Source organism: Labrus mixtus, chromosome 11 (assembly GCF_963584025.1).
Source record: "Labrus mixtus chromosome 11, fLabMix1.1, whole genome shotgun sequence".
In the NCBI taxonomy this organism is placed as follows: domain Eukaryota; kingdom Metazoa; phylum Chordata; class Actinopteri; order Labriformes; family Labridae; genus Labrus; species Labrus mixtus.
In genome coordinates, this window is record NC_083622.1 from 27,684,948 (window position 1) to 27,698,826 (window position 13,879).

Here is a 13,879-nt window from a genome sequence, read left to right on the forward strand (position 1 = left end):
ATTCCCTTCTTGTCATTGCACTACTTAAAGTGTATTTATTACAGCTTAGTGTTACAGTCTGACTCAGTTCATCATGCAGATCTTTTTATCAAACAGTGACACCTAGTGTTGAATTGAAAGATGTGCAAGGAACCAAAAATAAATAAAGGTTCATTTCATATTACACATGCATGTGTCTGTATTGGGTGTAGATTAATTAACATAGGGACAGTCTTTCCATGGGATGAAACCAGTGAACTATTTATTTCACTTTGTTTAATTCAATCTAATGTTTAAATAAAATCAATAACAGAGGTCTGCATGGTGGAACTGTAGTTAGCACTGTTGCCTCCCAGCAAGTATATTACTGGATCAAATCTCTGGTTGGACAGGGGCCTTTTTGTCTTTGTCCCACAGTTCCAAGACATGCTCATTATCTTAATCTGTGACTCTACATTGCCAGTGGGTGTGAGCATGACTGTGCATGTTTGTTTGTCTCATCATCAGCCCTGTGATTGTCATGCGACTTGTCTAGGATTTACCCTTCCACTCGCCCAATGACATCTGGAATAGTCTCCTGCCCCCGTGTAACCCCAAACAGAATAAAATGGTCTCAGTATGCTTTTGATACGATTTAGAACCACAGAGAGGCAGGAAGAGAGGGTAAGACCACATGTTACATTTTACTTTTTAAATATCACATGATTCTTTATCTGGTAAAATTAATAGGACATGCCTTGTTTTTATCTGAGAGAACTTCACATTTAGATAATTGTCTTTGGTTTGCAAAGCCCAAAGGAGGTGGGACATTCTGTTTTTGTTTGAATTGTATTTCTTTCGCACATTCAATAAAACTTTCTTCTTATCCTGCACTTGTCTGTTCTGTTGAAATACATCTGGGCACTGCACATACATTGGTCATATGAAGCTCTTTGTCTGTTATTCAAAAGTTCCCTTTTCAACTTTTTAACATTTATATCACTTCAAACAAAACATAAAACACAACACATGTGAAATGGGCTGACAGTCTTTGGGTCATCCCTTCTGTCTTATCAGCAATTCAACCCCTCTGTCTGTACGCTTTGGTATTATACCTTCTTCCCCAGCTTGTTAAGAATAAAGTCAGTGTGTAAAGACGTGCAGTATAAGTCAATCATTTACAAGTGTTTTATTTTGGATTGTTTGAGATTTTGTTTACTCAAATTGCAAATAAAAAGCAATAACACAAAAACAAGAATGTACTCATACAAAAGCTGTTTCAGTGTCTCAATTAAGGCACATTTTAAAGCCAAAGGTGCCTCTGTTCTTATAAAAGAAGCATCAATCAATAACACTTTCACATTGTGTTAACAGTTCAAGTAAACTGGCTTTGACCTCTGAATTGAGAAGGAAGTGTAATCTACTCAGCAACAAAAAAAAGTCTAGTGCAGTCTGACACATTTGTAATTAACGTGTCATTTCAGACCCTGCGCCAAAAATAAATAAATAAACTATACCTAACACAACTCTGCCATCTGAATCTGATAAAAGAAAACTGTTTAACAAAGAACACGGCTTGCAAATTAACAGAAGTGGGCACAGTTCATTCAAATGTAACTAATTTTAATGTTAATCCGTTAACAAAGACGTTAACTTTGATATCAGTTAATCAGATCATTCTGTTAATAATTAATGGAAGAAAAAATTAATGTTGACCTTAGCCGGTATTGTCAAAAAGCAACAATGACATCATTTTTTTTTGATTGGCGTTCTTAAGACTGAGAAAAGTCTCAATAACAAACATGTTTAAAACATTTAATCTTCCTATTTAAGACTAGTAATGCTTAGTTAAATCCTGGTTGTATATATTCACATTCTTAGTTTTGATATTTTTAGTACTTATTTACTTTGTATTTAATATTATATTGTGTTTAGATTTGCTAACATTGTGTTTTCTACTCATATTGTGTGTTGGATAACCTGCTGCTGTAACACCACAATTTCCCAGTTTGGGATCAATAAAGTAATTCTATTCTATTCTATTCTATGTCTCTGTTGAAAGTCTAAAAGTAATAGAAACTTATTTAATTTCTCACCTGCCCGCCAGCGGACTAGGTATGTTTACTCATTGTCAACGTCTTTTAGACTGCTGTTCTGGGTATATTACCCTTACCATGCTTCCAACCGAATAAACCATTTCAAAATCTGACCAACACAGCAGCCACAATCTACGCATCTCTCAGACCACCGTCAAAACACGTCTTTCTGTTCCATTTTTCCTACCACCTTAAGGTCTACTACTCTACACTTTTCCGGTCTTGCAATGGCAAGGGTCCCCAAGATCCAAATCCAGTAAAAGATTTAAATCAAAGACATTAAATCCTTAAAGATCTATGAATTGATTCAAAACTTCCGCTGTTTACTCTGCAAAAGTTCTTGCACACTGACCTTTTGGCTGACACCTCATTTGACCAATCAGGAACTTCCATTTTCTGTTCCTAGGCTACTAAAGCCAATGAGAGCTTGAGGAAAAACAGTCAGCTGACTTGAAATGTCTAAGGTGGATTCAAGTAATGAAAATGATGTTATTGCAAACTTGGAAAATTTTTCAAAGAAACTTCCAATTAATTGTTAACGGATTAACGGATGTGTGCCCAGCTCTGCAACAAAAAAACGACTGCAATGAGTTCAGTGCTACTTAAGAAACAGCGCAAGTTATGTTTCAGAAATTGTACAACAGTGTTTACACTATAACTTAAACATACATATTCTCTACATTGGACACTTGGTATTGCAAGCATCACCTGACTTAAAAAGTCCATAGACACTGACCAATGGGAACATCGATAAAGCCCCAATCATGGAGCCCAGCTGCACTACTGCTCCACACCACACGAGGGCGCTGTGACCCTCATCCCTCAGAATCACCCCAATGATGACCTTCACATACGACAGGGACAGGACAAACAGGATCCAGGCCAGCACCTGCAACATAGAAGAGGTAAATATGATGCATAACAATCATCTCAAACTCAGTCCCTGTTATTCAGATACCACTTTACTGGATTGAGTGTCTTCTGTCGGATCCCCCTGCCTCTCTTTAAAAGTCTCAATCCTTGGATGTTTATATGTGAATGTGTATGTAGGCCTACTTGTATGTGTATTGGTATGCCTATCATGTTATGTGATATTACCTTGTTTATTTTATATTATATCCCAACCAATTATATCACATGTTATAACCTGTTTTAAGTAGACTGATAATTAATACTCAACATTTTACATACATATCTACAATGTGTAATATTACCCATACTACATGCCCACATCAATTCTGCTCACCATTAACAGATGGGGACAGGAAGTTTTACTCCATTAAAAAAAAAAAACTGAATTGGTTCACCAGTTAGTTCCTCCTCTAAGGTGGAAGCGCTGCTGTACCAGCTTGTGAAATAAGCCATGGCAATAGCTAGCTGCCGTTTCTGGATCATGATTACTGATCAACATCTCATTAGTATTGTGCTAATAATATTATCTAACTTATTTTGCTTCAACAGTTTTGTCTCGTAATTTAATTTTCTGCTGATCCCATCGATTAAGTTTTGTCATTCTGCATTCTTTTTCATTCAGTAAAAACAATTTGACTACAGAAATACAAAAAGTAAATACAAGACTTATGGGAATATTCATCATTTTATACTGTATATATAAATCAAAAGGTCTATGATGTTGAATATGTTACTATGGGAAAATAAACGAGTACTAATAAATATGCCTTGAAACATGGTTTGACAGTATTGTCTTATTGATAAAAATTGATTTTCAAACTTGCCAAGCACAAGTCCTGTTTGCAAGCTAGAACTTTCTTTTAAATGTAACTGCTTCTAATTGATCATACAACTTTATCCTGATACATAAGAAACAGTCTTACTATGACTACAGTTCCAGAGGGACTGTGGACCAGTAGGGGGCAGGGACTGAGAGAAGCCATAGCCATGATGTAGGCTCCAAATCCAGTCCCAAACATGGTCAAGAAACCCATGAAGAAGAGAGACCTAAAAACAAAAATCATTACAAATTGTACAGCTTAACATTTCTTGGTACATGGCACAACTTTTGCAACAAAATGCTTCCTTACATTAATTCATTATTGTTAATGGGAAGAGATGGTTTCAGGTTATCCGTCTTACCTAATTGGAACAAACATGGCGATGAGGCAGGCCACAGGGTTAGCAACAGCTGCCATGGTGGCAGCAAGATGGTAGGCCTTGTTCCCATACGGCAGACAGGAGTAGGACTGGATTGAGGGTAGCACTGCATTGGTCAGAGCATTGACCCAGGCAAGTACAATGAATATGAACAACACCTCCAGGCTACTATATGTCCCCATCCAAAAAGAGCTCCTGGGCTCCCTCCTGACTGCTTCCAGGGGGCTGATCATGGGCTTCTGCTCTGGTGTCTGGGCGTGCAGAGACAGACCTTGTTCCCTTTTCTCAGGAACCAGATCACCACTGAAGTACAGGTCATTCTTCCTCTCCCGAGCCACAGCAGGGTGATAGTTTAGCAGGATGAAGGCTACCATGCAAACAACCATCATTACGCTGAGGAACACAAAGAAGACCTGGGCGGAGAATTTAGCCGGCTGGTAGATGGCTTCTAGCTTTCCACTGCCAAGCATAGTGGCATTCACAACTGTTTCGTTAGCAACATTAACCAAAGTGGCATTCTGACAGTGGACTACACCAACACCTTGAATCAGAGCCACCACTGCAGGCACCAGACCGCTGAGGCCTTCGCCTGCAAAGTACGTAGTGAGGTACTGTGGACGCAGCCTCATCATGAAAGGCAGGAAGGTAACAGAGGAGGTGCAGTCAACAACAGAGAGCAGGAAGCTTAGCACCAGCAGGGGAACACTGTGAAAAGAGCCCCCAATTGTGACTGTGTGCTTCCAGAAGAAGGCCAGCAGGAATGTCGCAATCACCCCCAACCCTACAATGCAGTATATGACCGGCCGCTCGTCTAGTGTACCAGGGTGGAAGTGGTGCATGAGAGTGATGAAGAGAGGACCTATGTTGGCCATCTGGATGAGGACTGTGAGGTAGGATGGCAGAAACCAGCCCTCTGGGATCTCTGGTACAACCAAGGGCAGCTCCACCCACATCCCGTTGATCGCCACCCAGGAGCCCATCCCGAACAGGCAGGCCAGCACGTGAGTCAACAGCGACATGATGGAGTGATAGTAATGGAATGAGGTAACTCAGGAAATCTAGATCTACACAATCTGAAATACAGAGAAAAACATGGTGTAGTTTTATTAGTAGAATGAAAAACTTCATAATATAAAAATGAAATAATTTATCAAATTCCCAAAATGAGCTTTAATATGAGATAGGTGTATTAAGACTAAAATATTACTTCAGTGTTTGTGCAAATTCTGTCTCAGATATTTTAAAACTGGAAAGAGGGGGAAAAAGGAATTATTTATTTTACAGTCTTAGCCTAAACATACCTGACATGCATTTGCACTATACAGCACATCAACAGCAGATCTTTGAGCTAAACGCTGACCTGACAATACTTAAATGTTCCTATCAGCATACAAAAAAAGTGATTGATGAAAATGTCTTAATAGTTGTGTACTTAAATAGTTTTTACCTTAATATTACATTTTCACAAGCTGGGGGTTCTGTGTAAAATGCTAGCAGCTCGTTCAGGCTTTACAGTATGTAAATTTCCTTTATCAATAATCTAGCATCCACGCTAAAACAATGTCAATGTTCTTTCTGTAAAAGTTATAATTAAGCCTACATCGTTCACTATCTTAGATTGTAGAATGGTTGCAGGCTAAAATTTGAATATGATATCTTACACAGGGGCCGTTGGAAATGTCATTGGTTACAATTTTGCAGATGTAAAGTGCTATTCAAATTGAATTCTCATGTAATGATACGCCATATTTTTATTCAAACCAATTCTAAAATTCAGATCTTGATCAGTTACAGTAATGCTTAGGCACTTTCATAGTCGTTTGCCATGTAGCCATGCTAGCATGTGCTAATGAACACAAAGCTGAGGCTATGGAGATACCTTTGTACTTTCTCTGTTATAGCCATAGACCAGGGTATTGTAAAAATGTAGATTGGACACAACAATGGGCCTAGTAGAAGGCCTACCGAAGTTGTACAGTTCACCCTGTGGGAAACGTGAATTTCTGTTTTACTAATAATCCATCTACAGTATTGGTTGTTGGGACAAATCTTCTGGACCGATAACAACGTTACCATTTCTTAATCCTCACCACTAGCATGGCTAAACAAAACAAAATCAAGTGCCTTTCAGCTGATGTTTGCTTACCTCATTATTGAGGAAACTTGGGGTAAAAAAATGTAATATGCATAGCAGGGGATGAATGCTGCACATTTGTTACTGTGTAGCAAAGCAAATTACCCATGTGACTGGAGTTGACCTTCAAAGTCTCCCCTTACTCTACCTCTTGTTCTTTCACTCTCTCATATTTGGCACAGGATACCCGACCTCTAAGTGTGTTCACTTACTGACACACTGCTCCTATAAAAATCTCCATGTGGTCGTGACATAAACAACTGTCATGTACCAACATACTGTAAAGCATACTGCTAATGTGTTACTGACGCAAAGGTTCTCTGAGGACTCGGAGTGGGACAGGGTCGAGAAGATTATCTAAAAAGAGACATTATAAACAATGTAGTGCTTTTAATAGATCCCCTTAATGGATTCTTAGGGTTAGGGTTAGGATTAGGGTTAGTAAGAGTATCTTGTTTTTATTTTCTTCACAAGCAGGCATGTGTAACAGTAGTATTAGGAAACTCTAAAGTTGCTATGGAGGCAAACGGTTAAAACTTCCTGTTCCTGCTTTTATGTCTTCAAATCAGTCCTTTGTATCTCTCCAATATAGGAATCAAACACACAAGCATAGACTTGATCCTTGTGTTTCTAGGATCACCAGGAAACCTAATACTCTGTAGGCCTACATACCTTGTATCCACAGTCCTAGAATATTTCATCCTACCTTATTCAGAACATCGCAAGGAAGAGCCTGATCCCCCCTTCCTTCTGTCCATTCAAAAACCCTCACACCACCGTGATCCGTTTTTTCTTACATCAGCCACAAGTATGTGTTTATATGCCTTCCCTCCCCCTTTTCTCCTCCATTCACACTTTACTTAAGCTCACACTCTGCTTCCGTGTCCCTGTGCTGCTCTTGTCATGGGAGGGACTGCACACGCGCACATGCTCCGCACCACCATGACACTGTGAATGTGTTCCTATTGGAGGCCTGTTTCAAACTCACACAGCCATGTGCTCACTGTCTGCCAGGGGCTCGAGCAATAGGAGGAAAGAGAGTAAGGGAGGAAGCCTCAGAGAGATTAGCTCCTCCTTTTGCTCGTCCCTCCCCCAACCAGCATTCGACCTTCATGTGGTCTGCACTCCTAGACAAACATGCTGCACTGTCAGTAATAAGGTTAGTTACACACTCAATGAACTTATGCACTATACATTGGAAACAACATACAAACCTTATTTGTCTTTGTACCTCGGTGTATTTATTTTACACCAGCAGTTCTTTTACATTCAGGTTGTTGGTTTGCATTTCACAATTGTCTTAGGTGTGAATAGAATTACTCAACTAAGAATACCAGTTTATCAAGTTCAACTTAGACAACACCCACATGACATTGCAGTTTGGATTTTGCAATCAGCTAAATGGTAAAGGCTCATATTTTACATTTTATTGTTAGTTTCCTGTTACAAAACATACCTCTCTTCTTAAAATGGTATGAGCCTATGTCATCTGACATCTATGTTGATATTATCAAATGACATCTGAGGAGGGCCCAATTAATGGACCTATCAGGGGCCCAGTCATTTCATTTGGACAGGCCTGATTATCATCAATGATATTTTACATTTATTAAAGATACTGAACGAGGCTGACAGAACAGCGGCAGGACACATCAGGACTCTTTCTACTAAACCAACATACAGAGAAGTAGTGATTGGTATGTTTCTAAATGTTCTGCAAGACTTTAGGTTGTGTTCTCTTAGCACCTCCATGAGGTCAGAAACCACATGATAGTGCTCCTACAGCTACCTTTTCTACGTCTGAGTAATTTTCTCCTACATCACAGCAGCAGTATCTATCATCCTTTCATTTAACCTTTATTTAAATCTTGAACATCACTGAAAATGAGGGCATGCCCCTCATTTCCATTGATGTTGAGATTACATCTAAACAGAATACATGTGCTCAAAGAGAATAAATACAAAGAATGGCAACAACCCAATTAAAAACATTTACACTCAAAGGCACAGCAGTTTCAGATCATAGTTTTAAATTGGCCCATCGGAGCGAGTGTGTGACGTTTGAATGTCTGTTGCAAAGTGTTCCATGTGAATGCAGCACAGAAGCTAAAAGCAGTTTTACCAAATGTTGTTAATGAAGTGTTTGCCCGTGCAGAACTGTGACTGGTTTAACAAAGAAGTGATATTTTGTCAATTAAGGCCGTGTTCACACTTGACTTATTTTTTCAGAAAAAAGCGCTGCTTTCAGCGCCTTTTGAGCGCTTATGCGCAAGTGTTCTGTAACCTTAACAACGGGATCTAGTCTGCGGTGCAACCGCGCCGGAGCACAACGCATCAATTTAGCACAGAAAAGAACAAGCGGGACGGGAAGTCAGACACCGATACAACATTAAAACATCCAGTTTATTTTCAGAATAAAACCCTCCGTTTTGACGGTTCAGAAAAATGACCGTTTGTTTATGTGTTTATAAGGTTTGTATTGAGTTTTATACCACGAACATCGTATTGTCCCGTGCTGTCGCGAGTGAATCTGTTAAATTACCGCGGAAACTCCTTTGTCTCCGTACTCCAGCTGTCCGGCTGTGCTCTCCGTGTTGCGGACTGAGAACGCAGCCGGTGGGTGTTGACGGATGAGGATGCACGGACCCGTAACAGACCGGAGCGGACACACAATGCACACATATCTGGTGGAAGTTTGCCGTTGTTGGGCACCGGTAACTAGGGACGTAGGTTACTACTCGTCCTGATTGGTCAGCTGTCAGAAAGGCGCTTGATGTCACCCAGCGCTTTTCTGAAAAGTTGAAATAATTCAACTGAAAAAGGGTAGGGGTTAGGGTTAGGGTTAGCGCTTTTTGAAAAGGCGTCCGCTTTTTAAAAAGGCGTCATCCTTTTTCCCTTTTCCATAGGCTGGTATGTAAAAAAGTTGAAAAAAGAAGTCAAGTGTGAACACGGCCTAAGGCTTTATTAATACATAAAAAAACAGTGCCTGTCATGTATCACTGTTGTGTGGAGTAACTGTCACCTGTAATGAACCTGAGGGTATATTGTTAAATGGAGTTTAGGGGGGTCAGCGTTGAGGCAGAGGTGTTCTGATAAACAATGTTACGATAATCCAAAAAAGCATCAATGATCCGTTTTCTGCTGACCTTTAGGAAGTTAACGTTGTTTCGGAGGAATCACATTTTTTAACGTAAGGGTATGAATGTAGAATTTAAATGTACGTTTTTTGATTAAGCAGGCACCGAGATATTTGTATCCTTTGTCTCTTAGGTTAAAAAAGTTCAATTTTATGTAGAACGTTTTATTGTACCTTTGTTTATCTATTTAGAGCTATACATAAGGTCAACAGTAACATTTCTTTCTTATATTTCCTATTTTTATTTATTAGCGAGTCAGCGTACATTTTTTTTTAAAAGTCTTAAAGATGTACAAGAATGCATCTTCTGCATTCTCTCATGAATTTGAGATAAAACCGTGGACAGACAGTCAAAGCAGAACCTTTCTCAAGGTTGTCAACAACAAAAGAAATCTGCCAGCACAAGGCTGAGAAAGTAGGAGGAACAATCATCTATAGTAGACCACTGTAGTGCAGAGTGTACATTATAGGCATAGATTTGTCTTTCTTAATCATGCAAATTAATTACTAGTGACTATTCTGCAAAAATGTTTTATTAGTTTGTCATTATGTAATTTACAATGTTTGAAATATTTATAAAAATCACACATTTTTAAATACTCCTATAATATTTTAGTGATATAAATTGGTTATAAAGGTCATATTTGCCTTTTCTTCTATTATGAAATGATTCATTTACAATAAATGGAATATTTGCTTATTCCTGCTGATATCTCATTGATCATCATGTGGTTATATAGATGGTAAGGAAAAGCTCAAAATTAGCTTTATTGTACTTTATTAGTTGATTATAAGTGTTTCTAAAACTCCACAACAGTATTATTATATGACACATTTCCTCTTCTAGACTAAACAACTTGAATTCAACTGAATTCCTTGCTACATTTTTAATGGCCTCAATTCATCATTTTTTATGAGACAAGAAACCACCTACCTGCCTGTGGGAATGGTGAAGTGAAGCCCAGTCTGGTGAGAAGTTGCACAACTGCAGCGATGCTTCTGTGCTGAGAGTTATTGTTGGGATGCGTAACAGCACAGTGGCCTTCTGATGTTTCTGTTTTATGCACGCACACTGAGAGCAGCGCTTGTACTTTACTACTCTGGGTCTTACAATCTGTGTCATGTGACTGCAGAGGGCTGAGCCAGGGGTCCGGTTTGGGAAACTGAAAACCTCAGCAGCAGGGGTGGGTGCTAGAAGGTGAATGATGAAAGAGGTGTAGGAATGAAAGACAATGGATCAAAGACAGGTGTAGTATTGAACATGTTGGTGAGAAAGTTTTAGACTAAACCTGATGAGTTTACAACATTAACATGATGCTTCTCTTTTTTTAGAGAGCGCTGACACAGTGGGCAGCTTAGCCAACCAGAAGATGACTTTGGACAGCTATGGTGCTTTCTGAGTGGGTGATTGGTCGGGGTCAGTCCGGCTTTTGTTTAGCACAAATTCCAGCCCAAACGAATGACCCCCGTGGAGCAACTAGTATTACATCAGAGTGCCCTTGCACCCACGTCTGCCTTGTACCCTGACTGGAACTAAATGTTCGCTTCTTGAACAATAAGAACATTTCAGACTGATGACATTCAAGCTAATTATTCTGGACTCAGTAAATTAAAATGTTTTTGCACATTTTTCTGAAAGTGTAATTAAGGTTATGGTTGTGTAACAAAGACATTTTAACCATGGACTGTCCCCAAAATATTTCTGTTCAACTTGACTGATTGGTACAGGAAAGTTATTATTGCTCTTATCTGTATTATTGTTTTTAAATGAGCCTTTGTCATGTTTTAAAGAAGGTGAATGTCATTGTGGTAACACATTGTTGTCATCAATTTAAAAAGGATGAGACAATGGTTTTAAATTGGTACTCTTAACACAAACAGCGTCACAGCAAGTTATTTAACCAACATGAGCTACACTATTGGTTAGCTAGCTGTTGCTAACATACTAGCAAACTAGCTCCAGACAACAATACTCACAACATTCATGCTTGCTAGGCCTATGTCACAATGACAACATATCTTGGCATACTTGAAGGTTAATTGAATATCTCTGGGCAGATTTCATATGACTTTGTCCAAGCCATTTAATGTGCTGCACATTTATATTTGGACATGTTAGCTAAAATCAACTCTCCTTTAAGTTATTAACCAAGTTTAGCAAAATGATCTGTTTCAGTGACTTTAAAACTGCGTCCCCATTAGCTCAGCTACTTGAGTGGTCTACATAGAGAGTTGCAACTGATGGTTTATCTGTTAAAGGAAGAATGTGTGACTTTTGGATCCAGTAGATTGCTATTGAGCAGCAGCATTAAACCACTGCTGTTAGGCAACATCTCTGCTGTTCTAAAGCCTCTGCTCTCCTCCAGCGGGACATCTCCAACCCCTCTCCACTCGCGTCTGTACGAAGGAAGACCGCATTATAATTAAAAACCATTAAGCGCAAGCGCCGGACAAAATTGTCCTTTGCTGGACCTGCAATTTGCCGTGGCTTGCATGTTTGTGTTAGCAGGCTAATGTTTGTGTCTAATGTGTCTTTTCTCTAGTCCTTGACCTCAGTCCTCAGCTTTATAGTAAGGATTTAAATATGGCTCCGACAACAGTACAGCCAGTGGGACTCGCACTTCTCACTCATTGATATAAAACAGCATAGAAATGTCTGACTTCAGTTCAGCTAATCTTTGCTGATTTCATGACCTCTTTTCTGAAAAACAACATCAACTGTAAGCAAAAACTCCCAGATCTCTAGTCAAAGGATAATGTTTTTATAAAAACTCAATCATGCGCAAGCTGATCCAGTGACCTGGAGTCAGGGTGAATATTTGTGCAGAAGTACAATACTCTGCTTTCTGTCTCTAAACTGCTGGGCTCTGTGTTTAAACAAATATGTCAATGTTGTTGGTACTGAGTGTACAGCCCAAGTGAGACTGAAGATTCACTTGTCTAAGTCAGCAGGAGGAGAACTCGATCTAGGTATTCACAGAGGCTACCTCTGCCATTCAGAATTTATCATTAAATATGATACAAAATACAAGACTACATACACCTGACCTTTATCCTTAATCTTTTTTTTTTAGGTAACCTGTGATGCACATTGCTTTGGTCCAAATTCTTCAAAATTGGGTAAAAAGCAGTTTCAATAAAAATGAATGAAAATCTTTGCATTCTCGCAATGGAAGAAACTTTTAATGTAAATTCAAAAATCATTTTTCAGTCTTCCAACCACTCAAAGCACTTTTTCACGACATGTCACATTTTCCCTTTAACACACACATGAACACACTAATGTCATAGACTGCACTAAAGTGTTGATTTGTGCATGATGTCTTATCTAATCATTCACATAACTTCACACATCAGTGGCTCTACCTTTGCGGGTAATTTGGTGTCTTGCCCACTTCGACAGTTTGACCACTGGCTGGGGAATGAACCAACAACCTTTCAAATTTAAGAGATGACCTGATGTTCTAATGAGCCACAGCCAATGTCTTTTTGATCTTAGTTACACAAACTGCTCAGATCAATATGCCAATGTATAAGTCTTTCACACGGTTGAAGTCACACAGAAAAATCACCAGACTCTTCACAGACTCTTCAGAGTTTCACAGCTTCCTTTTGGGGCTTTGTTTTGGTGTTCTTACTGTTTGTTTAAGTCTCACTGCTCTAAAAGTATCTTATAGCCAAAACAGGCTCCTACCAGGTGACCAGAAACATGGCTTCGACGTTGTTGAATCTGCTGACAAGAGTTTGTCACCAACCGTACCATAACAAACTTTATTTCTTTTTTTAAGACTTACCTTGGGCGTTTTATCCCTTTATTGGGAGACAGGACAGTGGATTGAGTCTGAAATCAGGGAGAGAGAGAGAGAGTGGGCAATGAAATGTGGCCAAGGAGCCACAGGTCAGATTCAAACCTGCTTTGAGGACGGTAGTACATCTGTACAGGTGACGTGCGCACCAACCACTAGTCCACAAGCGCCCTACCATTACAACATTAATATATATAAAAATGTACAGTATATTGCTCATAACTACGCAACATAAAAATGTGAAAGTGGCTGCCTGCAGTAAAGCTGATAAGTTAATTTTAAGTTAACAACTTTGTTTCCTCTATGTCCAAAATAATTGCACCAAAAAAACAACAACAATGAACTGAGCGTGTTTTATGTTTTCATTGTTATGTGCAAATCTGCAGTGTAGTGTATAAACCACCATTCATCAATATGCCAAATATTTTTTTAATTTATTACAAAACGATTTATTTTTTCGTACAAGTGGACGTAAAATTATTAGTGACATTCATCTACAGATTTCCCTAGTTAGACATCAGAAAGAGTGCTGGGTATAGAAACATTTACAGTACAGAAAGATCAGGGTGCATAGCAATAGAGGAGAAATCTGGCCTTTATATTTTTACATTTCAGCAAAAAAATAAAAATAATAAAA

At 39.0% G+C, this 13,879-nt stretch overlaps 1 protein-coding gene and 1 long non-coding RNA gene across 3 annotated transcripts; one reads left to right on the top strand and one right to left on the bottom strand.

The window, feature by feature from the left end:
• Window positions 1-1,194: 1,194 nt before the first annotated feature.
• Window positions 1,195-10,503, bottom strand: LOC132984353 (riboflavin transporter 2-like). 2 transcript variants are annotated; one of them, XM_061051172.1, is made up of 4 exons: window positions 10,371-10,503; window positions 4,149-5,239; window positions 3,890-4,013; window positions 1,195-2,943 (listed from the first exon to the last, which is right to left on the bottom strand). In XM_061051172.1, the coding sequence occupies exons 2-4, from the start codon at window positions 5,183-5,185 to the stop codon at window positions 2,731-2,733; spliced, it is 1,374 nt and encodes a 457-aa protein (XP_060907155.1). In that variant the 5' UTR covers window positions 5,186-5,239; window positions 10,371-10,503; the 3' UTR covers window positions 1,195-2,730. The 2 variants fall into 2 exon arrangements, with proteins under 2 accessions (XP_060907155.1, XP_060907154.1); XM_061051171.1 differs by lacking the exon at window positions 10,371-10,503 and adding an exon at window positions 7,007-7,174.
• Window positions 7,260-11,240, top strand: LOC132984354 (uncharacterized). Its single transcript, XR_009674913.1, has 2 exons — window positions 7,260-7,459; window positions 10,769-11,240. It is a non-coding gene; the product is annotated as an uncharacterized LOC132984354 (long non-coding RNA).
• The last annotated feature ends 2,639 nt before the right edge of the window (window positions 11,241-13,879 follow it).